Here is a 27770-nt window from a genome sequence, read left to right on the forward strand (position 1 = left end):
GAGATAACCCTCTGCCTTGGTGTAAAGCAAACGAGGAGAGTTACAACTCTGCCTGGTGTGAATTTGTGACATCGGTCAGAAAGGTTTTTCAGTAGGCCAATGGGTGGAACTGATTTTTCTGTTTTCTGTTTTTTAGCAAGCCTGACCACTTCTTATTACTGAGTTGAAAAGGAGGGGAGGGCAAATATATATGTAATTTATCATTTCCTGCAATTGATCTATGCCTGCATCTCTATACATCCAGCAGCATCAACATGAAGAGGTTGGGGTTTGTTTGTTTTTTGCACAATTAGTTCAAAGCAATCTAGTGCAAATGGGCAATGCTGGCATCCAGAGGTACAGCCATTCACACTGAGCTGGGGTGTGCATTCAGGTGTGCAAGGTGACATGAGTCTCTTTCTGCACCAACCACTTGTGTGTAATTCGTACCTGCCAAGTCTCCCGCTGAAAAATGCGGGATCAGCAGCGGCGCGGCACCAGAAGTTGCGTAGAAGCAACTTCCGGGGCCGCTCTTCCCATGTGTGGGCACTGGAAATCGGGCAGAGAGGCACTGGAAGTCGCTTCTATGCATGCCTGGCGGCCATCTTGGTGATGGCCGCATGCCCGGCGGCCATCTTGGTGGTGGCCGCAAGCCCGGCAGCCATCTTGGTGATGGCTGCCACCATGCGGCCACCAACAAGATGGCCGCCGGGCATGTGTAGAAGCAACTTCCGGTGCCGCTCTGCCCAATTTCCGGTGCCCGCACATGGGAAAAGCGGCACCCAAAATGGAGGCTCCCTGGCAGGTAGGAAATCCAGTGGATTTCCGGGATTTTCTCCATTCGGGAGAACAGCAGGAAACGGATTAAAATCCGAGGGTTTCCCGCGAAAAATGGGATACTTGGCAGCTAAGGTGTAATTATGCACAAGGTAGAACTGGTTTTGTGACCACCAGTGCTCAGCACCATTTGACAAGGCTGGGAGCACCTTCTCAGATGGTTGGGCAGTGGGCGTGAATTCCCACTTCCCCACCTTCCAAAGCAGCAGCAGCAGTGTGACATAATGGTTAGAGTGTTGGACTATGACCTGGGAGAGACCTGGGTTAGGATCCCCACTCAGCCCTGAAACTCACTGGGTGAGCTTGGGCCAGTCACCACCTCTCAGCCCAACCTGCCTTGCAGGGTTGTTTTGCAGATGAAATGGCAGGGGGGGGAGCTCCTTGGACCATAAAGGTGGCATATAAATGCAAAAACAAACAAATAAAAATGAAATAAAATGACTGCAAAGAGGTGTTCACGAAAGAGCAGAACACAGGGTTTCTGTGGTCATTTTGACATCTGTCCCTAAATGGCAACTTTCACAGTGGAACCCAAATTCAATGCAGCGCTAATTTTAATGTTTCGATCTGGCAGGGCGCCATAGGACCTGCGGGACCAGCTGGACCAGCCGTGAGTGAATCTACAATTATATATCTCTTGCATATAAGTATGAAGTACGTTGTGCATCACGCACATTGCTGTGTAGTGCAATGTCGACGGGGATCCTTGGTGCTGCTTTTTCTGAAGTCGCAGGAATAAGGGCATAGCTAAGGGGCAGAGCACACCTTTTGCATCCAGGTCAGGGGTTGGCAACCTAAGGCCCATGGGCCACAAGCGGCCCACAGGAGTCATTTAACCGGCCCCCGAATTGAGCCACCCACTTGGTGAGTCCCCGTGAGCTGTGCTAAATCAGCGTGGCATGGGGACTTGGTTTTGTGGCACCGGAAATTGCGTCTGCGGAGATGCAGATGCCGGAAATGGGGGGGGCGCACAATCTGCCCCATGGAGGGATATCCACTGGAGTGAACCGGCCCAGGCAAGGTAAACCTTGCTGACCCTGATCCAGGTGGTCCCAGCATCTCCTGTTTAAAGGAGCTGGAAAATGGGAAGCCAAAGCAGATAGTACCAGACTACATGGCACAAAGAAGCTTTGCGTGTCCAAGAGTATCCGAGAGAAGAGATGCTAAATCTGGTCCAGTGTTCAATTTCCAACTCTATGTTTGCTGGGCCTGAAAATTAGCTGAAGCCAACAGATGGGTACATTTGGCCACAGTTAGTTACTGGGGTGGTGAAGTCATTAGGAATATTATTTCCATTGGAATCAGCAAGGATTTGGACCAGCTCGTAAAAGGTGCAAAATACCATTTTGTTAACAAATCTTGTGCCATTGCTGTGGAAAGCTGTGAAGTTATTGTGCCAATACTTCACAGTATTGCCTTTTGTCTCCATTGTTAATGTTGTGAACATCATGATGTGAACTGATGTTCTGTCTTCCTGGATCATTTCGGGGGGACGGGACGGGACATACCACACGTGTTGTTGTTTTGTAGCTGAATAAGGAACTGTGCATGCGTCATTGTTCAGAGTTTGTCCTCTCCATTAAACAGCTAACATATGCAATTGCCGACATTTCTTTATTTTTATAGCAAATTTTAACAAAAGAAAGAAGCAAAAACGCAGAAAGAAAACCTCGGCTCCTAATAAAAATACAAGAACCATCAATATATCCATCTCAGTTAAAACCTACAAGTCGATATAAGCCACCCAAATGTCCTGACAGACAGCTGAACAATATTGACAATTGTAAGAAATATGTTCAAATGTAGCAAGGGCAGGAAGGTCCTCAGATGATCAGTTAATAGATGGTGGATGTTTGTCCTACTGGGCTCAAAGGATAAGTCGCTTTGGTCTTCCTGATGGGCAGTTATGGGCAGTCACAGCAGCATCACCTGTGCACCGTAGGATGAGAAACCTATTGAGGTTATTAATATTGTGCCTATGGAAGCTGTTGGATGAATAGAAATGGACTCTTCTTTGAAATAAAAATTCTCCAGTCCAAAAATATGGTTCAAAAACTTTACTTGCAGAACTTTAACTCCAAACAACTTGAAACAATAAACGTTACATTCGGACAGTTGCCTATTTCTTTATACTGATCCCAGCATAGGTATAAACCAGGCATGTCCAACAAGTAGATCGTGATCCACCGGTAAATCACTGGACGTCTGTGGTAGATCACTGGTAGATCTCCCCAAAGAAGCTCACCAACTTTGGCTCTCCTAAAAAACGCTCAGCAACTTTGACCTGGACCTCTAAAAAACAGGCCTTCCTTCTCCCAAAAAGAAGCTCAGCAATTTTGACCTGAACCCCCCAAAATGGGGTAGATCACTGCCAGTTTTTAACTCTGTGAGTAGATCACAGTCTCTTGGGAGTTGACCACCCCTGGTACTGTATAAACCTTTTAGATTACTAGCATCTTGCATCCTGAGCTAAAAAAATCAAAGCTATATCTCTCCTCAAACAGCCTCCATTTAGCCTGTGGCTGTTTTACTGGAGAGAGATTAGCACCCTTCGGTTCTCTTCAGCATCTGGAAAACAAAGGATATGTATAGCCAGCAGAGATACAGCCCCACTTAATGATTATCCTGTTAGGCTCTCTGCAGCTTCTGTGGAAATTTCCATGCCTTGCTTCGCAGTATATATGCAGACACATTATAGAGTTATTTTCCATTTCAATGTGCATTAAACGATTATACTTAACAAAACCACCATGTGCAGCTTAGTTCACTGCATCAGTTTTCACACTGCCTCACATTGATTTTACAGCCTCTTACGTCCGTGTAAGAACATCCGTTCCCTTAGCAGGAAAAGGGCGAAATGGTTTGCTAATGTTTTAAAACTGCACATTTTATATTTGAATAAAGGGGAGGGGAAAGAGGAGAGAGTGGGTTTTCAAACAAGGTCTATCTTTTATGAATCTTCTATTTTTAAAATGTAACTTTGATCTCACTTTCAGGGCAAAGGGCTTCCAGGGCCTCCGGTAAGTAAGACCAGCTTGGTACCCTATTTGTCGAAATCAAACCACACCAGAGCTCAATACTTACCTTTGCCTCCCTGAGAACTGCCTTCACAGCTCTCCGTTTTCAAACAATGCCTGCATCAGTTTTAGATGGAAGATCTAGAAAAGTTCCAAGGCATATTTAAAACTCTGTATTTGTGGGGTAGATGAGGTAGAAGATCTCCCCCATTATATACTCCACTGTCACCTCTATCCAAACCCCAGAAAGAGATTATTATTATTATTTGAACAGGTGCTGGCAACACTACAGGGGCAGAACCCTGAAGTGAAAATATGTTGGCTGTTATCTGGTTGTGATCTGGTTGTGCCATACAAAACAGCCCTGTTTGCTAAAGCAGCTAAAAGTATTCATGCTAGCTATATAAAAGATAAAGTTGTAGACTGTGCAGGTGATTCATTAATTTTACTTATTGTAAATGGATGTATATCTCTAGATATATATATATATATATATATATATATATATATATATATATATATATATATATATAACAGGTTTTAATTGACTTGCTGGATCCGTAATTGAATTTGCAATGGCTTTTAGTCAAATGCAATAAATGATGGATTGGATTCGAAGTAAGAACAGCTCCTTAGCAAGATGATTCAAATACCTTAGAATCATAGAGTAGAATCATAGAGTTGGAAGAGACCACAAGGGCCATCCAGTCCAACCCCCTGCCAAGCAGGAAACACCATCAAAGCATTCTTGACATATGGCTGTCAAGCCTCTGCTTAAAGACCTCCAAAGAAGGAGACTCCACCACACTCCTTGGCAGCAAATTCCACTGTCGAACAGCTCTTACTGTCAGGAAGTTCTTCCTAATGTTTAGGTGGAACCTTGTTTCTTGTATGCTCAGAGCTTCTGTCCTACGGTTGTGGCTCATATAACATGCTTTCTCTCTTTTGCAGGGACCTCCAGGCCCCAGTGGGCTCCCAGGTGGAAACGGGTATCCAGGACCGCCCGTGAGTTCCCCTTCCTTCTGAAATTTCTCATGCCATGATGCACCCCTAAGGGACAAATCTCTTGCCTTTCAGCACTGTGTTTTTCAGGTGTTGCGATCAAAATTTGGCTGAGAAGGGAGCAGCTCTTGGCGCAGGGGCAGACTTTGGTCATTTGGCGCCCTTTGGTCATTTGGCACAACCTTTGTCCCCTTTCCCCCGGAAATATTTCTTATTTTCACAAGAACTCTTTTTGGTACAGTGGCTTTTTATTGATCTTCTCAGTATATACTCATATAAATGTAGGTTTATTGTTTCTGCTATTTTGTGCCCCCTCGGCTCGGCACCCTGTATTGTGGAACCACCCTAAACCCAGCATTGCTTGGAAGGAAACAGTCACACAAAAAAACTATTTATGGAGGTGGTTTGTGCAATTTTTGTTTTTGGTGAGAAGAATGCCGGGTTGCGGCATCAACCTTGCTTGAAGCTTCCTTTGCATGGCGATGGCCCAGTGGGAAGCTGGAATGCCTTTGGGTACCCAAGGAATAAGCAGCCCTCCTGTAACATAATTCCCCTTCTTTACAGCCAACCACCTTATTTATCGATAACTCAGCAGTGCTCAGCATGCCCTAAAGCAGAGTTCTCCAGGGAGGTGGCCATGGGCATACACATGCCCACAGAGACCTACCTCGCTGCTTGCCAGGTTCCCCACCATCCCATCCAGAAATGAGGCTTGAAAGAAGCTACCTCTGAAGGTGACCCGGAAACTACAGTTAATCCAGAATGCGGCAGCTAGACTGGTGACTGGTGACTGAGACTGGTCCTGAAAGACCTACATTGGCTCCCAGTAGGTTTCCGAGCACAATTCAAAGTGTTGGTGCTGACCTTTAAAGCCCTCAATGGCCTCAGCCCAGTATACCTGAAGGAGCATCTCCATCCCCATCGTTCAGCCCGGACACTGAGGTCCAGTGCTGAGGGCCTTTTGGCATTTCCCTCACTGCGAAAAGTAGAGCTGCAGGGAACCAGGCAGAGGGCCTTCTTGGTGGTGGTGCCCGTCCTGTGGAACTCCCTCACACCAGATGTCAAGGAAATAAACAACTATCTGACTTTTAGAAGACATCTGAAGGCAGCTCTGTTTAGGGAAGTTTTTAATGTTTGATGTTTTATCATGTTTTTCATATTCTGTTTGCACACAACGGTTTCTCCAGTTTGCAAATATGTTGTTGTTGTTGTTGTTTAGTCGTTTAGTCGTGTCCGACTCTTCGTGACCCCATGGACCATAGCACGCCAGGCACTCCTGTCTTGCACTGCCTCCCACAGTTTGGTCAAACTCATGTTCGTAGCTTCGAGAACACTGTCCAACCATCTCGTCCTCTGTCGTCCCCTTCTCCTAGTGCCCTCAATCTTTCCCGACATCAGGGTCTTTCCCAAGGATTCTTCTCTTCTCATGAGGTGGCCAAAGTATTGGAGCCTCAGCTTCACGATATGTGCTTCCAGTGAGCACTCAGGGCTGATTTCCTTCAGAATGGAGAGGTTTGATCTTCTTGCAGTCCATGGGACTCTCAAGAGTCTCCTCCAGCAAACATGCCCCGCTGCAAAACTGGCAATCGCTGCCTTAAGGACGGAGCATGGCACTTTGCCTCTCCCCCCCTCCCCGTCCTGTCCATTAACTCCCCTGCTCCTGGGGTCCTCTTCTACTCAGTGAGCTTGACTGTGCAAGACCCCTGCTCTGACTCCCTGCTGTTAGTATCCTGGTCCCTTCTGTTTTTCTTCTGGCTCCCATGTGATCCTTTCCCAGCCAGGCTGGGCTTTCGCCTCGCTGGATGGGTTTGGCCTCACATAACAATCACAGCGGGGGTGTCAAACTGTTTGCCTGCCCGAATTGTTGGGATTGGCTGTGCGAAGCTGCTGCATCAGAAAAGCCCGGAGAGCAAATGTTAAGTCCCCGGCAACATTGCCACTGCATAAGTGGCTCTTTTTGTACTATGGAGCATCAGTGTGCTTGAGTAAACAGACACAGAATGGAGTGAGATCTTCATTCAGATAATCTAATAGGGGGATGTGTGCAAAATTATAACCAAGCAAAACATATCAGTGCAAGGATTTCTGATGGTGCAACAGGATTTCGCCCCCTCCCCCCGCTAAATCTGTTATGGGGTCTCCCCCAACCCTCTGGAGCAGATTTGGGGAGCATGTGGGGGAACACTTTGGGAGGAGGAGGAGGAGGAGGAGGAGGAGGAGGAGGAGGAGGAGGAGGAGGAGGAGGAATAAATTCCCGTTGTGCAAGTAGACATCCTTGCGCTACTGGGATGCATTAGTTGGAGATGGCAAAAATGTCAGGGGGCATAGTGTGGATGAACATGCTAGCTCTGCCCCCTTTATCTCTTTTTTTCATCACTTTCCAAATTGTGGAAGACTTGTGGGGAGATTTTTATATCTGCGGAGGCACTCAGCACATTTTGGAACCCTGGGGGACCCAGTTTGTGGCTTGCATTTGGGGTGCCTTATGTCTAACCTCCAATTCTTCAAAATCTTCTCCCAGATCTGCATTGGCTGAAGCTGGAAATTATTTCTCCCCAAATATAAATAGGCTGCACCTGCATTGAAACCTTTGCTATTTCTCATTCTGTTTAGGGGCCAGCTGGACTTCCTGGTTTTGCTGGACCACCGGGACCTCCAGGACCACCAGTAAGTTTTTTTTTCCAGACCATACTATTACACTTGGGGAGAATTGCCAGCTCAGCTACCCATCACTATATCCTTTCGGGGAACCCACAAGAGATGCCAGTTCTTTAGCAATAGCATTATTTTCAGGAAAGCGATAGCTTTTGCTGCTAACAGCCGATGAAAAATTGTAATGCACTTCAATACACATTAGTGCTGTTCAGTGAATACTAATGCAGTAATAGAATGGAGACACAGATTGCCCAGTGCTTTGGGCGAGGTGAAAAAGCACCGTACTTTTCTGTCTATAAGACTAGGTCTTTTTCTTTAAAAGTTATGCTAAAAAGTGGGGGCCGTCTTATACATGGATGGTGCTGGGGGGATGACACACGTTTGATTGGTTCCTGCTGCAAGCCGGCGACTGTCAGCAGCTATTGGGTGTGTTATTGGTGGCTGCGGCAAGCGCTGATTGGCTGTGGCTGTGGCAATTGGGCGGGCGATTGGCGACTTCTGTCGGCGAGGGGACAGACGATGTTATACATGGGAAAACACAGTACTTATTTGAAAAGTCAAGCACCCCTCGTAGCATGCGACTCGTCTCTTAGAGCCATTCTGAGGTTATTTTTTTCTTGCAGCATAGTAAGGTCTAGTGTGCATAGACTGACTTCAGATGAGTTGACTGTGGGGCTTCCTTCGGAAAACGATTGGAAATTTCAGTGGGTCAAGGCTGCAGAGGCAAGTTCTCTGGTTACAGGGAGAACAGAAATACTTGGTTAGCAACAGCTGCACAGACTATGAGTCTGGTCACAATTCTGAGAGATGGTTATGACCTACAAAGCCCTTACAGCTTGGGTCCCAGGCTTTGAGATCTTCTGCGGATACCATTCTCTCAGTCCTGCCACCTCCATGGTAGGGCTGGATGATATATTGATATATTGTCCAAAACCGGCTTGAAGTCCATATGGTGATACTGGTTTCATAATTTTTGACCTGGCAATATATCATGAATCGTGTGTGTGTGTGTGCTATGCAAAAAATCACAATGTGGGGGAAACTGTGAAGCCAGCCATCGCCTCTACCAAGCTCCATCCTTATTTCAGACGTTGTGATATATCAGTATATTGTGATGTTTAGCTGGTGATACATCACAGTGTTGAAAACCATATATCGCTCGGTCCTAATCCACAGGTACGTTTGGTGAGGACCTGAGGGAGGGCCTTCTTGGTGGCTGCTCCAAAATTGTGGAAATCCCTCCCATGGAAGGCTAGATTAGCTCCCTCTCTGCCTTTTTTCACTGGCAGTTTAGTTCAAACAAGCCTTTGGCCACCAACTGGCTGTTGTGAAGGTCTTCTGAGGATGGGTGTTAGATATTGTTTCCTTTCCCTTTCCCATCATTTTAGGGTTTTTAGTGCTGTATATATATCATGCCTTTCTCCCAGTTGGGACCCAAAATGGCTCTCAGCACAAACACACACACACACACACACACACACACACTCCCAACTGGGAGAAAGGCATGATATAAATAAATAAAATGCTGTTTTGATTATTTCCAGCTCTTGAATTTTCCCAATTAAAAAAAAATTGTTCAGAACTGATTAGACACTCATACGGAAGACAATAAAAGTGGCTTGCAGCCTGTCTGAATTCAAATATATTCTTTGTTACCCTTGGCATGTGTTGGCGACATATTTAAAACCCCACACTCTTTGTTGCAGGGTATTCCTGGAGTAATCCCCGACGGCAATGGAGACCTTCAGGTACTGCTTCCTTTTACAAACCTATTAAACTGTTTTGAGTTATTGTCCAACTGCACAAATGCTTAAGCTGTATATATCTTTTAGTGTGACAGAATTTGCACTCTGGAACTCCCTGCCTGTAAACACCAGGCAGACTCATTCACTGTACTCTTTTGGCGCCTGCTAAAAACATTTTGAATGTTTTAAAGATCTGCCTTTGCTGGTTTTTACTGATAATTCTGCTTTATTCTCTTTGGAAATGGCTTTCAGGGTAGGTTTGTTTGTTTACAATCCCTAATGGTAAAAAACACAATCGAGTGGTGCCAACTTTTAAATGCCTGCAGAAAACTTTTCTGTTTCTCCAAGCAGGCAATTAAGAGTCCTTGCACTTTTATTGCGTGTTCTTTTCTCTTTTTTCTTTTACCTTATTTTAACTGTTGTAAACAGCTTTGACAAATACTTGTGATGTAGTGGCATATAAATAAATATACAAAGAATGCCCTGGTGGTGAGCACTGGTTTTGCACAACTGGTGCCGACGGCTTCATCAAATCATGTGCATCTTCTTCCTCTTGGTTTAAATCATTGCTTTTATTCCTGCCTTTGAAATAAGGTAAATGGTAAAGGGGCCATCAGGTCCAGTCGTGTCCGACTCTGGGGTTGCGGCGCTCATCTCGGTCTATAGGCCGAGGGAGCCAGCGTTTGTCCGCAGACAGCTTCCGGGTCGTGTGGCCAGCATGACAAAGCTGCTTCTGGCGAACCAAAGCAGCACACTGAAACAGTGTTTACCTTCCTGCCGGAGCGGTCCCTATTTATCTACTTGCATTTTGATGTGCTTTCGAACTGCTAGGTGGGCAGGAGCAGGGACCGAGCAACGGGAGCTCACCCCGTTGCAGGGATTCGAACCACCGACCTTCTGATCAGCAAGCCCTAGACTCTGTGGTTTAACCCACAGCGCCACCTGGGTCCCTTTGAAATAGGAATGGTCAAATTTGGTCCGCGGTTGACAACAGCACCTTGTTCCCATGGGCAGGGCAACTGTTTGTTCTGTGGATTCTGAGCACACACCACGGAGTCTTGATTCTTTGCATTGAAACAAACATGACATTAACACGAATCGGCAAAGCAACATCCCCATCTGTTGTTATGACAGTTCCCTTCGTTTTCTAATTGGAGTCCTCAAGGAGAAGCTAGTAATTTTCTTGAACCGCCTTATTGGAAAAACCTTTTTAAAGGTTGGATGGGAAATGACAACGTTCCCCACCCCCCCTTTTCCATTTTCAAAAGAGCATCCTATAGAAGCTAATAGAAAATTATAGCCTTGCTGTGAAATGCCCCTTTTTCTTTTTCTTTTTGAAGGAGGGAAATACCAAGGAAAATATCTTGCTTCAAGTCCTGTGGATTTGTAGAGCAACTACCATTAACATCTCTCTCCCAATTTCCACTGACTCTGAACTAAGATAAGTTGAGGCTGAAGAAGACCATGCCTGGGGGTGGGAGGCGGAGGGGAGAGGACTTTGCTTTTTGAGATATCCCAGGAAGCAAGGCTTCACCAACATGGTGCCCTCCAGTCTCCAGATGTGTTGGGCTGCAGCTGGCAGGGGCTGATGGGAGTTGTAGTCCAACACATCTGACGGACACCAGGCTGGCCAAAACTGCCCCAAGCTACTCTTCTTAGAAACCATAGTGAGTTAGTGTAGGATTTAATAATCATCCATCTATTATTATTATTATTACTACTACTACTACTACTACTACTACTACTATTACAGAACTGCATTTCCCAGTGTTTCCTGGGAAGAGCAAATCCCTGTTGCTCAGAAACAGCCACCACAGCGTTTCCTTGCAGGAAACCTCTGCCTTTGACTCATTTTACAGCTAGAGGCATGGCATAGCCTTTCTCCTGCTTTTGTAAAGTTCCTTACACTTTATTCGTCCATTGTATATATGTTGTTGTTGTTTAGTCGTTTAGTCGTGTCCGACTCTTCGTGTCCCCATGGACCAGAGCACGCCAGACACTCCTGTCTTCCACTGCCTCCCGCAGTTTGGTCAAACTCATGTTCGTAGCTTCGAGAACACTGTCCAACCATCTCGTCCTCTGTCGTCCCCTTCTCCTAGTGCAGTGTTTCTCAACCTTTTTTGGGCCACAGCACACTTGTTCCGTGAAAAAAATCACGAGGCACACCACCATTAAAAAAGTTAAAAAAATTTAACTCTGTGCCGCCCTATATTATAATTATGACTGTAAGAAACACTTGCCAAATATTGCTTTCCGGCGGGCTAGTGCTGTTTATTGGCGGCCGCCAGGCTCGTTTGCATTGAGCTTCGGGAAAGAGGAGGAGAAATATTGCTTTCCGGTGGGTCAGTGTTGTGTATTGGCGGGCCCCCCCCACACACACATTGTGCAAAACTGCTATTTGATGCATTGTGACTCTCGTAACAAAGAAATGCAGACTTGTTGTTGTTTTTATTTAAAAGACAACAACAAATTGCTGAAATGTTGTGAAAGGCAATTTGCTTAACCAGTTTCACCAAATCCTGAATTTCCCTTAACCATCAGCGATCTAGAGTTGAATATTGTCCATGAAACACAGTACAGTAACAGAAATTTCCAGGTTTGTTGATATTGCTGCCTTCTCCCCTCGTGGATTAATTATTTTTGTTTTGGTTGAATCTGGTTGTGTGTTATATTTATATTATATTTCCCATTTGTTTTGTGTACAGTGTCCAACTGTCTGTCCACCTGGCCCCCCAGGACCACCAGGGATACCAGGATTCAAGGTGATGAACTCTCTTTTGTGAACTTAGAGTAACTTAGAGTAGCTCTCGCCTGGCGTAATGTAGAGAGAAATACAGGCTGCATAACTAAAAATGCAGCAGCTAAAAAAGCCAATGCAATTCTGGGCTGCATCAATAGGAGTATAGCATCTAGATCAAGGGAAGTAATAGTACCACTGTATTCTGCTCTGGTCAGACCTCACCTGGAGTACTGTGTCCAGTTCTGGGCACCACAGTTCAAGAAGGATACAGACAAGCTGGAACTTGTCCAGAGGAGGAGATGGGAGATTGTTCTGTCCAGCAAGCAATACTGATGAAATGATCACCTTAGTGTAACATTGAATTCTGCCCTGTGGAGTCTCCTTGTGTGGAGGTTTTGAGAAAAAGGCGGGGCAAGCTTTTGTTGAGAAAGGGCCATAGCTCAGTGGCAGAGCATCTGTTTCACATGCAGAAGATCCCAGATTGAATTCCTGGCATCTCCAGTTTTGGAATGTCTGAAACCCTGGAGAGTCTGTGCTAGTCAGTGTGTGGACAACACCCAGGTAGAGGGACCCAATTATCTGTTTGCCAAGCACTGGGTCCCGGCCCCACCCCACCCCCGTGGGTTTGTACAGACTGTATCTGTGCAGAAATGATTAATTCACTAATTTAAATTATACATGAATTGCATGTAACCATAAATTTCTAAGCGGTTTAGAACAGAACAAAATGCAAAATGAACAGCAGAATATCTCATAAGCAACTGGATATAATTAATGCTCCAGAAATACTTGCTGAAAAATAAAAGTGTTTTCGTGGCATGCCGAGATATCACGGACTGGCTGGACACAGAGGGATGGGGGGGAGGCACCATCTGGGGAACCCCCAAGGGATGAAGGCTCAAAGCTCGGGAATTGGTGGTGGGACGATGGTGAGTGGTCAGAGGGAGAAAAGGGAGCAGACTGGGGGGAGGAGGAGGTGTTGGAAGCTGAAGAGGCAGCAGGGCTTAGTGAGCTGGGAGAGTCTGTAGCAGAGAGAAGTCCAGAAGCAGAGGCAGAAGCAGGAAAGGAGGGAGGCCAAGAGGCAGAGATGAGTCAGGCTGGTGAAGAAGCCAGGGAGTCTCCCCCTCCTGCTGCAACAAGCTCCCCTCCTCCCTGGTCTCCCAGGATCAGGAGAGGTATGAAAAGGGAGGAGCAGAAACAGCCACACCAGCATAGTCTCTGATTGCTTGGGAAGGGCCCAGAGGAGGAGGAGACTTAGGCAGCTATAGTAAGGCTACCAGACGTCCCCGTTTCCCTGGATTTACAAATCAGTCCCCTGACAAAATCCATTGAAGTTGAAAAGTGTCCCTGGCGGCTGAGTGGGAGGAGGCAGGCAGACTCCGGAGGCCCCATGGTGGGCCCCACCCCTATGGGCAGCATGCCCCACCCCTGGGTGCGCCACCCCAGGCGCCCGAGTGGCTTACTCCCCCACTGCTTAGCCTGTGTGATTTATTGCTGCCTGGTTCCCTGACATAACATGTATATACTCACTATTACTCCCTGAAACGTTTCTCATCAATATACTGAATACAGTTTGGTTTTCTAAAAGCTGTGTGTGCACCTTTTTGACCCAAATAAACTACATGTCTACAGTAATAGGATACTGATTAGTCTGGTTTTATTTTTAGGGGCATACGGGTTATAAAGGCGAGCCTGGAGAAGTCGGCAAAGATGGCGAGAAGGTAACACAAACACACCTTTTTTCTTAAGCGTCAGTTTTGTTTCCAGCGAAAACTTCAAGGAATTTGGGCTGTCGATCAGCCAGAATAGATTGGAATCAACAGGGTTGTGAGGAGTAGACTTAAAGGATGGGAGATGAATGAATTAAGAAAATATATTGCTGTTTTATATCAGGTTCCATGCCCAGCCTTGGATGTTAGGCATTGTTGCATATTTCTATGTAGAGTGTTCGGTCAAGGGCCGGATCTAGACAGCTATAAAAAAGAAAACCGCTATGAAAAGAAACGCTATAAAAGCTCACAATGGAAATTATCGTTGACTTCAGATTTCTGCTCCAAACCGCGATCTGGTGTGACATTTTTATAACGCATTTATAATGTTATAATTGACAAGTGTAGCTGAGTCCAAGAAGAGGAGAGGGTAGAGAATGTGGGAATCCCAGGGCAGTTGAAATATTCATCCCTGAAAGACACACTTCAACAACACAGGGCTAGTTCATGCCAAATTATAAAAACAATGAGTCAGTGTAGGCAGAGTTTTAGAGGGCAAGGCTGCCAATGCTATTATCCCCCCTGTTCAGGTGTTAGAAGCCCAAAGCATGAGCTGTACTGAGTAACGCTGTGCGGGCTGAGTAGGGATACGAGAGAAATTAAATCCAGTTTGCATTTGAAAGTTAACCTACTTAATTCTTGAAACAATAATATGTGCACTGAAATATCGGCACCTTTTCACATTTGCACTTCACCAAATTTAACAATCCAGTTCTCCAGCCAATCAATGTGTCCAATCCAAATGATGCATACGAATTTTGCATTACTGTAAAGTGTGCATGTAAATGCCTATATCAATGCAAGCAGCACATGAAAGTGTATTATATGTTACAGAAACATGTCTATTAGGCAAAATTGTGGAGAAACCTGAATATGGAGAATGGAAAATGAAAAACTGAAAGAAACTTAAATGGACAGATCTGTCCGTCTCTAGTAAACTTTCTGGAGTGTGAGTATATTACAGGTCGTTGGATGACTGTTCTTGTTCCTCAAAGATACTCCTGTCCAGTAATGAGACCACTGTCTGGGTTGCAAGAGAATTTCTACAGCAATCCTGATGTTGGCAAGGGTTAGATGGAGGCTTGAACTGGTAGCCAATGTGTATACAGCAATGCTATTTGGGACACATGATTCCACCATGTTAAGGTTAAGGCGCAATTGGGGTGGGTGGCAATTGTATTGGGGGACGACGACGCAGAGTATCCCAATCCAGCGGTGGGAAAACTTCCTTCCCCATTCCATAGAAATGGTGGGATACAGGAGCAAAGTCGGAGTGTGTTTCTTGGGAAAGAGATGGATTGCACGAAGGGAAGTGTGTGGCAGTGGAAAGGCCACTGTGTTTTAGGTGTGAGAAGGTCCCTCTTTGGATGCTTGCTCCCGTAGGAAGCTGTGATGGCCGCCAACTTGAATGGATTAGACAATTTCATGGAGGAGCGCTCCACCTCCACCGTCGAAGGGAGCAATGCTTGCAAATACCTGTTGCTGGAAACCACAGGAGGGGGTTTTGCAGGCCTTGTCAACACACTTTGCATCATTCATTTCTTGTTCTCTTCTTTCAGGGTTCGCCAGGGCCCCCCGGTCCTGCAGGACCTCCAGGAACTGTTGGCTTGCAGGTAAAATAGGCCACCATTTTTATTTAATTTTTAAATAATTTTTATTCCTTTTCAATTAAAAAAACTTCCAATTAATGACAAATCAATTCCAATCATACCAAATCATAATACAAAAAATACAGCCAATTAAACATTCCAAATTCAAAAGAAATTCAAAAGGGGGCTTCCCACATTCTGGATATCGAGAGATAATGTCCTTCATTCGTTTTCTGCTTTTCTTCCTTGTTGGTTTCCACTTTCATAGTTCCGATCTTAACCGTCCTTATCTTCTCCATCAGCCACTGGTGTATGACTCACTATCTTATTTAACAAAGTCCATATATCTGTTATCCTGCAAGAGGCAAATCTTTTATTCCATGTTGTTTTTAAGACACAGGCCTTTCACTCCACTGTTTTTTTTACTCCAAATGCTCTGGGCATAGTTCACTGGTACTGCCCAGCTCATAAAAAGAGCCCCAGACCATGATTTCAGTCTTTTCCCACCAAACAACACCTTGGCCTGCATGCCACTTCCAGAATTTCATTTAATCCTGAATTTTCTAAATATATCAACAGATACTTTTCTTTCCTAGGGACCACGAGGATTAAGAGGCCTGATTGGCCCTGTAGGTCCTGTTGGAGACAGGGTAAGTTTGGCTGCCTTTCCTTTTGACTGTTCTCAGACCCTTGCACCAAAGAGGGCTGTTCTCAAATCCAACACTTCTGTGTAACTTAAAATAAAATAAAATAAAATAAATTGTCCTGTAGCACCTTTGAGACCAACTAAGTTTGTTCTTGGTATGAGCTTTCGTGTGCATGCACACGAAAGCTCATACCAAGAACAAACTTAGTTGGTCTCAAAGGTGCTACAGGACAATTTATTTTATTTTATTTTATATATTTCTACTGCATCAGACCAACACGGCTACCTACCTGAATCTAGAACTTCTGTGTAACGTGTAAGTAAAAGTGGAAATTGTCCATGAAAAAGGTTCCCCTACTTCAGACCTTTCTTTGGCCTCAGATGCAACTAGGCTACCTTTGGCAAGCAGCTGCATCTCATTCTTCGCAGAATACTAGCTTTTTTTTACAGCAGGGGTGGGGAACCTCAAGATCGGGAGGCAAAGGCAGCCCTCCCAGGATGCTCTGCTTGGCCCTTGGCTCTCTCACCAGGCTGTGCCTCTCTCCAGCCTTTGGTCTCTCCATGCCCACCTCAAGGGTTGCCTTTGCCTGGAAGGGATGCATTCTTGAAAGGGGATAACTGTCAGTGAAAGTCTACCCAATATTGATCCAGTGGAGATTCCAATGTATAGCTAGCAGAGTAAAAACCTAAGCACGTTGCAGGGTTCCCCCAAAATAGACCAGAGGCAATTAATATTTCATCCAGCAGAGCTTTACTGCTACTGAAGGCAAATGAGCATCACGGTCACAAATCTAATACATTCAAGATTTGCCCTGTCCATAAGAAATCCAGTTGCAGTAGACGTAATAAACTTAGAACTTAACTTGTAAGACTAAGCCTTAACACTAAGCATACTTTGTAGAGAATCACACTAGAACAAAAGAGAGACAGAAAGTGAAAGTGAGTGAAAACCAGGCTCCTTCTGGCCTCTACTATCTCTACCTTGCAGGAGAGATAACAGAACCAGTTTAAACCATCTGTACTCAGCTTCTTTGAAGGAATAACCCACACAATCAAGAAGCTTCGGCTTGCTTCTTTCACACAGAGAAGCTTCCAGAACCCTCTTGAATCAATTAGAATAGGAAAGATCTCTACACATCAGATCAATACTTTCTGCACTAAGAAATGCAAACCTGCTGAAGGTCAGAAAATGCATGAAAAGTACTTTGTTCTGTATGCTTTCTTGCCCTTTTTCACAGCAATTTGCTTATTAAGGATAAGTCTGTCTTCTAGACAAAGGTCCGACCACGTTCATTTCTTGTTTTCAGGGAACAATAGGTTTCAGAGGACCCCCTGGTGTTCCGGGTCCCCCAGGAAAAGCGGTATGTGCCTCTTTTTATATTGCTAGGCTTCTCCAGATGTATCAAGGGCCTATTTTCTCTTCATTTATTTACTATCAACTGCACGCCTAGGGTTGCTTGGGAATTCTAAACAAAGAATCTTGTGCAGCTTAGAAACCAATGGTTAAAATCAGCGCAGTTTTGAAAAGTTCAGCCCACCGCTATGATTCAAGATGGCGCCCCGTTGCATCCAAACATAGATGAAAACCTGCTCCTTGATCTCAGGAACCGTCGTGTAGAGTATGGTTACAATATCTTAAAAGGTGCACAGAGAACAGACAAGCAACTTGTGTGGCGATGCCCCGAGCCCTCCCCGCGAAAATAAAGACACAAGACACAAGGTATAGGGTTAATGGGCATGAAAGGCCACAACTTTATTGATTACGACTGTAGAGGGGTATTGGCATAGGCATTGGATCTAACCGACTATATCTGACTCCAGCCCGCTCTGCTGGCAGTCTGTGAAGGGTTAACCACCGTTGGATGAGTCCTGCGATGCACATCAACTAGGAACTCATCCTGGGGCCACCATTAGGGGCGTGCCCTCAGGCCCTCACCTACCACGGCTTCGGACATGGCAACGCCCCGGACTCCTTAGGGGAGTACCCTTCTGCATTTGGGGGAGGTGATGGCAGCAACCTCCCCCCCCCCGCACCTGTACCTTCTTGAGATAATCCAATGCCTACCGCCAAAACCCCAAGTTGTGACGATTTGCATACGCGGCAGGCAAAAAAACCACAAGGCCAGAGCCAATTTGCCGAGTGGGAAAAATCCTACCAGGTCCCAGCTGGTGACCAATAAATGTGCGCAGCAACGTCAAGAGCAAACCTGCCTAAAAAGAGGGTGGGTGGGTGGGAAAAGCAGGTCAGGTCCGGAAGAAAGAGGCCGTTTCCCCGCCACGCGCTCCCTTAAATGCGCGAGCCACGCCCCCAAGGAGCATCCTGATTGGGTGCGCCATGGGCACGCCGCGGCAGGGAAGGAACCAATGGGCTGGGGGGGAATGCTAGCCATTCCCCCCTCACGTGAAGGACTCGTGGGCCCACAACATCTCCTCCCCCCGAAGAGGGAAGAGATTTTTCTGAAATACAGAGTAGATTTGAGTGTTTGGTTGTTGTTTTTTTACAGGGCAATGCCCTCTCTAGGCAGCGTTGAGAACTTTGCAATTCTAGCAAACGAACAGCTAGAAAAGGGGGAACTGCAAGAAAAGGGGACTCGAAAGAAAAACTCAGCAGAGCAAGCAACAAATAATGCTGCTCTATTTGGGACACCCCTATTTTGGCTTAATAAGTCAAGATATGAACATGACTTCTTTGTGCGCACATGTGCTCTTCTCTGACTACAGTGCTGAAGTCTCCAATTAGCCATCATTTCCAGGTTCCTCCAAACTCAGAAAGTATGGTTTCCAGTTTCAGAATAAGCCAAGATCCTAAAAATACTTCAAAATTTGGTTTAGGGAACCTGGCTTGTTCCAAAGAAGCTGGTAACCATAGTTTCCTGGTTTGGCTGAAATGTGGAACTATTTTTAATTGGAGATACAGTACCTTACTTTTTCTGCATATTATTAAGCCAATATATGGTCATCTGAACATGGCCTTAGACTTTGAGCAAGAATGGATAGTGAACCTAAACCAGGCACCCCCAAACTGCGGCCCTCCAGATGTTTTGGCCTACAACTCCCATGATCCCTAGCTAACAGGACCAGTGGTCGGGGAAGATGGGAATTGTAGTCCAAAACATCTGGAGGGCCGAAGTTTGGGGATGCCTGACCTAAACCATACACTATTCAGACAGAAAGATAAATTCAACTTCATCATACAACTTGAATAAATTTAACTTTAGCAGTTCTTTATTTTTGCTAAATGAAAGGAAGGGGGAAGAAAAGTTTTGAAAACCACATCTGCTAGTGGAACAGGAGGAATGAATGAAAATATGGCACTTTTTTTGGAAATGATTTAATAGCGCATATGGGAGCTGGAGCCAAATCTCTTCATGGTTGGAATAGTAGACTTAAATTTCAGTGGCTCTACTCTTCAGCATGAAAACCGGGGTCCACTCCATAATATTCCTTTTTTAAAATGTAGCCAAAGAATGCTGCAGATAAACTGCACTTGACACATAAAATAAATCAATTTTTTTAAAATGTGAGTATATATGTTTTAAAGCACAAGATTCAAAATGGTGTCCTGAAGAAGACATTTTCTATGATAAAACCTTTTAAGATGTTTTTCCCCTTCATGGATCAATGCCTTGTCGTGGCGAAGGGGCTTGAATAACTCAGAGAAGCTATGAGCTATGCCATGCAGGGCCACCCAAGATGGACAGGTCATAGTGGAGAGTTTTGACTAAACGTGATCCACCTGGAGAAGGAACTGGCAAGCCACTCCAGTATCCCTGCCAAGAAAACTCCATGGACAAAGACAACAGGCATATAAAAGTTATGACGCTGGAAGATGAGCCCCTCAGGTCGGAAGGCGTCCAACATGCTACTGAGGAAGAGCGGAGGACAAGTACAAGTAGATTCAGAGCTGATGAAGTGGCTGGGCCAAAGCCGAAAGGACGCTCAGTTGCGGATATGCCTGGAAGCGAAAGGAAAGTCCGATGCTGTAAAGAAAAATATTGCATAGGAACCTGGAATGTAAGAACCATGAATAGAGGTAAGCTGGATGTGGTCAAAAATGAGATGACAAGAATAAATATCGACATGCTGGGCATCAGTGAACTAAAATGGAAGGGAATGGGTGAATTCAGTTCGGGTGACTATCATATCTACTACTGTGGGCAAGAATCCTGTGGAAGAAATGGAGTGGCCCTCATAGTCAACAAAAGAGTGGCAAAAGCTGTGATGGGATGCAATCTCAAAAATGACAGAATGATCTCGATACGAATCCAAGGCAGACCTTTTAACATCACAGTAATCCAAGTTTATGCACCAACTACCGGTGCTGAAGAAAGTGAAATTGACCAATTCTATGAAGACCTACAACACCTTCTAGAAATGACACCAAAGAAGGATGTTCTTCTCATTACAGGGGATTGGAATGCTAAAGTAGGGAATCAAGAGATAAAAGGAACAACTGGCAAGTTTGGCCTTGGAGTTCAAAATGAAGCAGGGCAAAGGCTAATAGAGTTCTGTCAAGAGAACAAGCTGGTCATCACAAACACTCTCTTCCAACAACACAAGAGACGACTCTACACATGGATATCACCAAATGGGCAGCATCGAAATCAGATTGATTATATTCTCTGCAGCCAAAGATGGAGAAGCTCTATACAGTCAGCAAAAACAAGACCTGGAGCTGACTGTAACTCAGATCATCAGCTTCTTATAGCAAAATTCCAGCTTAAACTGAAGAAAGTAGGAAAAACCACTGGGCCAGTAAGATACAATCTGAATCAAATCCCTTATGAATACACAGTGGAAGTGAGGAACAGGTTTAAGGATTTAGATTTGGTGGACAGAGTGCCTGAAGAACTATGGATGGAGGCTCGTAACATTATACAGGAGGCAGCAACGAAAACCATCCCAAGGAAAAGGAAATGCAAGAAAGCAAAATGGCTGTCCAACGAGGCCTTACAAATAGCGGAGGAGAGGAGGCAAGCAAAATGCAAGGGAGATAGGGAAAGATACAGGAAACTGAATGCAGATTTCCAAAAAACAGCAAGGAGAGACAAGAGGGTCTTCTTAAATGAGCAATGCAAAGAAATAGAGGAAAACAATAGAATGGGGAAAACCAGAGATCTGTTCAAGAAAATTGGAGATATGAAAGGAACATTTCGTACAAAGATTACCATAATCAAGGACAAAAGTGGTAAGGACCTAACAGAAGCAGAAGACATCAAGAAGAGGTGGCAAGAATACACAGAGGAATTATACCAGAAAGATATGGAGGTCTCGTACACCCCAGGTAGTGTGGTTGCTGACCTTGAGCCAGACATCTTGGAGAGTGAAGTCAAATGGGCCTTAGAAAGCACTGCTAATAACAAGGCCAGTGGAAGTGATGATATTCCAGCTGAACTATTTAAAATTTTAAAAGATGATGCTGTTAAGGTGCTACACCCAATATGCCAGCAAGTTTGGAAAACTCAGCAATGGCCAGAGGATTGGAGAAGATCAGTCTACATCCCAATTCCAAAGAAGGGCAGTGCCAAAGAATGCTCCAACTACCGCACAATTGCCCTCATTTCACACGCTAGCAAGGTTATGCTTAAAATTCTACAAGGCAGGCTTAGGCAGTATGTGGACCGAGAACTCCCAGAAGTGCAAGCTGGATTTCGAAAGGGCAGAGGAACCAGAGACCAAATAGCAAACATGCGCTGGATTATGGAGAAAGCTAGAGAGTTCCAGAAAAACGTCTACTTCTGCTTCATTGACTATGCAAAAGCCTTTGACTGTGTCGACCACAGCAAACTATGGCAAGTTCTTAAAGAAATGGGAGTGCCTGATCACCTCATCTGTCTCCTGAGAAATCTCTATGTGGGACAAGAAGCTACAGTTAGAACTGGATATGGAACAACGGATTGGTTCAAAATTGGGAAAGGAGTACGACAAGGTTGTATATTGTCTCCCTGCTTATTTAACTTATATGCAGAATTCATCATGCGAAAGGCTGGACTAGATGAATCCCAAGCAGGAATTAAGATTGCCGGAAGAAATATCAACAACCTCAGATATGCAGATGACACAACCTTGATGGCAGAAAGTGAGGAGGAATTAAAGAACCTTTTAATGAGGGTGAAAGAGGAGAGCGCAAAATATGGTCTGAAGCTCAACATCAAAAAAACCAAGATCATGGCCACTGGTCCCATCACCTCCTGGCAAATAGAAGGGGAAGAAATGGAGGCAGTGAGAGATTTTACTTTCTTGGGCTCCTTGATCACTGCAGATGGTGACAGCAGTCACGAAATTAAAAGACGCCTGCTTCTTGGGAGAAAAGCAATGACAAACCTAGACAGCATCTTAAAAAGCAGAGACATCACCTTGCCGACAAAGGTCCGTATAGTTAAAGCTATGGTTTTCCCAGTAGTGATGTATGGAAGTGAGAGCTGGACCATAAAGAAGGCTGATCGCCAAAGAATTGATGCTTTTGAATTATGGTGCTGGAGGAGACTCTTGAGAGTCCCATGGACTGCTAGAAGATCAAACCTATCCATTCTTAAGGAAATCAGCCCTGAGTGCTCCCTGGAAGGACAGATCGTGAAGCTGAGGCTCCAATACTTTGGCCACCTCATGAGAAGAGAAGAATCCTTGGAAAAGACCCTGATGTTGGGAAAGATTGAGGGCACTAGGAGAAGGGGACGACAGAGGACAAGATGGTTGGACAGTGTTCTCGAAGCTACGAACATGAGTTTGACCAAACTACGGGAGGCAGTGGAAGACAGGAGTGCCTGGCGTGCTATGGTCCATGGGGTCACGAAGAGTCGGACACGACTAAACGACTAAACAACAACAACAACAAGATGTTTTTACATAAGTAGAGGTCACAGGGGTGTTGTCACCAATTCGAGACTGGAAAAGTAGGAATGAAACAAAAGGATGCAAAATCTTGAAAGACAAGAGAGCATGTCTCTCCCTGAATAGACACATATTTGCTTGCAGATACATCTTTCTCCCCAGACTTCATGTTTCCAGAGCATATCGGTTGGCTTTATGGCTAACCCAACTTAATGTGTGAAAATGGCCCAGGCCATTGCAAAATAGAATGACAATTTATAATTTCAGGGTTCTCGTGGAGATCGCGGGCCTCAGGGGTTCCGGGGACCCAAAGGTGATGCTGTAAGTACATTTCTATTTTCTTACTATATTTACTAATATCACCATCATCTTTATCTATATTATTTCTACGTATGTATTATTTTACTTAATGTTACGTTTCTGTTCCATTAAGAGTTTGTTCCACTGCCTATATATGAAAGGTGCTGGAGTGCAGAGAGAAATAGGACGGCAAGATATGTGAAAACGTCAAATGAACAATTACTAAGAGAAATGGCTGTTGTGTCTGACGGAGAACGACAAAAACTTTTAAGGCTCCACTGCATTCTCTTAAGTTTTGCTAGCGCTGCAAGGAAGACTTCTGAAGGAAGATTCCTTTCAGACTCCTCGGCATTCACCCCCTCTTTGTTTTGTTGGTTTATTTTATTATTTATTTATTGAATTTATATACCACCCTATACCCGGAGGTCTCAGTGCGGTTCACAGAAAAGATCACAATATATAAAATCAAAATAGGAACAATAACCCAATAACACCCCCCCCCCCAAAAAAGAGCCACATTTTAAAAGGGTATGGGATGTTGATCAGGTCAACCAAAGCCTGGTTAAAAAGGAACATTTTTGCCTGGCTCCTAAAGGTGTATAGTGAAGGTGCCAGGCAAACTTCCCTGGGGAGAGCATTCCACAGACGGGGAGCCACTGCAGGGAAGGCCCCGTTCTTGTGTTGCCACCCTCCTGACCTCTCACGGAGGAGGCACACGAAGGAGGGGCTCAGAGGATGATCTCAGGGCCCGGGTAGGTTCATATGTTTTGGTGATATTTCATTGGACACAAGTAATGCTTGTTAAGAGTTTCTTGCTCTCTGCTCCTAGGGCAGACCAGGACCAAAAGGAACTCCGGGAACTGCTGGGCCCTTAGGAGAACCTGTAAGTCTTGCTCTTGTCGTTAACATGAAGCTATTTTTGATGCTAAGTTCATAGCAATGGAATGTGCATGACCTGCTGAATCTCAGGTTATTACTTTTATTGAACAGGATTTGCATGCCACTTACAGTGGTACCTCGTTTTGAGTCTGCCTTGTCGAACGTCCATTTCGTCGAACGTCCGCGGCAAACCTTGAAGTACCGGAACAAATTACTTCCGGGTTTGCCGCATGCGCAGAAGTGCTAAATCCCGCTTTGCGCATGCGCAGAAGCACAAACCGCTCCGTGCGCATGCACAGAGCGGCACTTTGTTGTGCGTCCTTTTCATCATGCGTCCGGGGCTCCGGATCAGATCCCGGACTCAAAACGAGGTACCACTGTAATCAACTAAACCTCTAAGCCATCTCAGTTACAGGAGACGCTAATTATGTCTCTCATTATCCTGGCAGACAGGAGAGAAGCAACACACTCAAATTTCTGCTGGGGACCCCCTCCTTCTGTGATGTATGATGTTTTGGGGGGTGGTCTTGAGGTACAGGGTAGGCAATTTCAAAAGTCTACACAGTGGTACCTTGCAAGACGAATGTCCTGCGAGAGGAATATTTCGCAAGACGAATGCGTCTTGCGATCTGATGATGACTCGCAAGACGAATCCGTTTTGCGAAAAATTCATCTTGCAAATCACGGTTTCCCATAGGAATGCACTGAAATTTAATTAATGCGTTCCTATGGGCAAAAAAAGAAATCTCAATGCATTCCTATGGGAAACCGTGATTCGCAAGACGGATTTTTCGCATAACAAATTGACTTGCAGAACGAATTAAATACGTCTTGCGAGGCACCACTGTATAAGAGCTTGCACACTAATGTTCTGGGTTCCTCTCCCTCCCTCCCTCCCTGCGTGGGGGGAATGGGGGATCCTGTTGCAACAGGATCAGGCCTACTAGCTGCTTCTCAATATTCTCTGGTTGGCCTCTGTTATTTTCTCCTACTGATAGGGAACCCACTTAAGGATTCTATTATGGGCTCTTGGATACCCCATAAGGGAAAAAGGAGCAGTTTTTTTCTTATAACACTGGTAATTTTTGCTGAGGGGGAGGGCACTGTACTTAAAGGCAGAACTAAACAATTAAGGGTCTTGGGTGAACAGGGGCATCTGTGATGTTTATTTAATTGCACGCCTCTCCCCCCACCCCTTAAACATGGTGTCCTCCACTATTTCAGGGCATGCCTGGAAAAGATGGGAGAGATGGGACTCATGGACTCGATGGTGAGAAGGTTTGTAGTCCTGTTTATGAACCCAGTCAAAGTATGCACAAAGCACATAGTTTAATGTTTCCCTCTTCCTGCAAATTCCTATAAGTTCTAATTGTTATCGATGCAAAATACCTTTGACTTACGGTTGCCACTCTAAGCAATACACATTGCCATGCATTATTTTGTATCTGTAACAATTGCAATGATTTTGGTGTAGATATACACTTCGACGCAACACTTTATTCAATTTATTCGGAAATGCTTATCTGAGTGTTTGTTGTTATTCTTATTTTTTACGCAATGCTTGCATGTCATGTGTTTGAATGCAAACAAAGGTATATCTCCGTGCAACCATGTTAAACAATTCAAAGGTGGAAATGCTTAAACTACGTGTCCCCCCCAAAAAGACATGAAGAAAATCTGTTGAAAAGCAGCATACAAGGCATAAAGAACTGCTTTGCCGGATCAGGCCCAAAGGCTACTGAGTCCAGCCTCCTTTTCTTACAGTGGCCAGTCAGACGTCTGTGGAAAAACCCTTGGCTATTCCTCCTATGCTTCCGGGCAACTTCCCACCCCACCCCACCGCCCCAGAGATCTGGGCTCTTTGCGCCACACGGAGCCATCACACACTCCTTGAACTAGACTTCTGCCCCCTGGTGCAGTGGAGGACATCATTGCCTTTTTGCCGGTGTAGAAATAAGATTCAGTAACATGTACAAAAATGCATTATGCAGTTGCTTTGCCAAAATGTGCATAGTGGGCGGGGGGGGGTGTTTACATTTAAAGATGTGTATATTGGGAGAAACATGCTGATGAATTTTTGTGAAGACTCTTTTTTTTTAAAAAAAAAAAGCAAGCTTATACAGAAATGTGGAGAACTGCATGTAAAGTTGGATATATGAAAAACTCAGTATTTTACTTACGATTCATATTTTTTGTAGTCACTTGTATTTTACTCTATTGTGGGGGGAAATTATTTAAAATCGGAAGGAAGGAAGGAAGGAAGGAAGGAAGGGAGGGAGGGAGGGAGGGAGGGAGGGGATATTTTTGAAGCATAGGAAAGGGAAAATGAAAAACAGAAGTTAATAGATTCGCCTATCTCTAACTAATGTTCACATTGCACAGCTGCCACCAGCCTTAAAAAACCCACTTCCCCCCTCCCCAAAGATTGTATTCAGTGTTTCTACTGCATGGTTTCAGTTTACTGTCATTAAGTAAATGCGTTGGTTCTCTTGGCTTGAAATGAACCCTGAACCCCAAAAGAAAAAGAAAGGGCAATAGTCTACAGAAGTGTACAACGGGCTGAATTGCTGGACCCTCTTTTCAATTTCTCTGGTGATGTTAATGCTCCAATAGCCTGAACAACCGGCACACCCACATTATTTTGCTTTTTACAGGGTGACGCCGCTCGCTTTGGTGTTCCTGGAGAAAAGGGGCCAAATGGACTTCCTGTGAGTATTCTTCCACAGGAAAAAAAAATCAGACAAGGGGAGGATAATTTATATACTGTATTTATTACATTCATCGAAGGAGTTCGAAGTGTCGTGTATGTAGGTCCAACCACATCAGCAGCTTGGGTAGAGCTGCCAACCATTTCCTGTTTTCTAGAACACTCAGTGGTGAATTTAATTCTCCGTTGCTTCCATGTTTTCTGACATTGGTGACGCTCTCCCTTTCAGGGACTACCTGGAAAACCTGGAACTAAAGGAGAAAAGGGTCAACTGGTAAGTAAGGCCTTTTATTTAACGCCCTTCTGTGAGTTGCTTTAAGCTGGGGCGTTGACTCTGTGAAGGATGCTCTTTGCCACCAAAGGTTGTCCTGGGTCGCCACCTGTTGGCAATGCCAACACAGCATCTCCTCAGCTTTGCTCACCTGTATTTGACAGGTAGCCTGTGTGTGGGGGGGGGGAAGCGTCCATCCCCCATCTGACTGGGTGGCGAACTTTTGCAAATGGAAATGCAGACGTAATGGAACGCCCTGATAGCTTTTCATTCTCTGTCCTCCGGTAGGGTGTTCCAGGAGAGATGGGAGGAACCGGTCCTTCAGGAGAGCCAGGTATACCTGTACGTATCTCATCCATGCATGCTCCACGCTTGTCGATAACACTCATCCTTCCAGGTTGCTCTGCGTCACTGTTGATGACGAGCTCATCATTCATTCCCTCTGCTTTGCAGATGCCGGTCCAAAATGGCTCTGCCCGTACACAAGAGAGAGAGAGGGAGCTATCAGTTCTCATGAGGCTTACTGAGTGCAACAAAATATCTGGGGGAAGGACCGAAAGGGGGGAAAGGAAGCAGAAAACTCAGCAATGGCTGTGTTCAATGAAAGGTTGACTCACGGTTTCTGGGGTGGGGGACAGGAGGGAAGACAGAAGACCATGTGTGGACAGGAGAAGTAGGAGTGGAATAGAGAATTCCGCTTTCCTTGGAACCCTGAGCAGGACACGCGCCACACTGCAAAATTTTGCAACCATTTGAGATCAGAACCCTTGTAGATCTATTGCAAACCTCCCTGAGATCCACCA

General features: G+C 45.1%; 1 protein-coding gene across 1 annotated transcript in view; it reads left to right on the forward strand.

Moving 5' to 3' along the window:
• Nucleotides 1–27770, forward strand: part of COL9A3 (collagen type IX alpha 3 chain) — a 57419-nt gene that overhangs the window by 13607 nt on the left and 16042 nt on the right. Inside the window, exons 5-20 of the mRNA XM_088674722.1 lie at nt 1391–1426; nt 3813–3836; nt 4785–4838; nt 7449–7502; nt 9197–9238; nt 11941–11997; nt 13643–13696; nt 15304–15357; nt 15930–15983; nt 17287–17340; nt 23078–23131; nt 23940–23993; nt 25214–25267; nt 26644–26697; nt 26926–26970; nt 27256–27309. Coding sequence (XP_088530848.1) covers nt 25217–25267; nt 26644–26697; nt 26926–26970; nt 27256–27309 — 204 coding nt within the window. The 5' untranslated portion in view covers nt 1391–1426; nt 3813–3836; nt 4785–4838; ... (8 more) ...; nt 23940–23993; nt 25214–25216. The remainder of the gene's footprint in view (nt 1–1390; nt 1427–3812; nt 3837–4784; nt 4839–7448; nt 7503–9196; nt 9239–11940; nt 11998–13642; nt 13697–15303; nt 15358–15929; nt 15984–17286; nt 17341–23077; nt 23132–23939; nt 23994–25213; nt 25268–26643; nt 26698–26925; nt 26971–27255; nt 27310–27770) is intronic.

The sequence above is a fragment of the Zootoca vivipara genome, chromosome 7 (genome assembly GCF_965207765.1).
Source record: "Zootoca vivipara chromosome 7, rZooViv2.hap1.1, whole genome shotgun sequence".
In the NCBI taxonomy this organism is placed as follows: domain Eukaryota; kingdom Metazoa; phylum Chordata; class Lepidosauria; order Squamata; family Lacertidae; genus Zootoca; species Zootoca vivipara.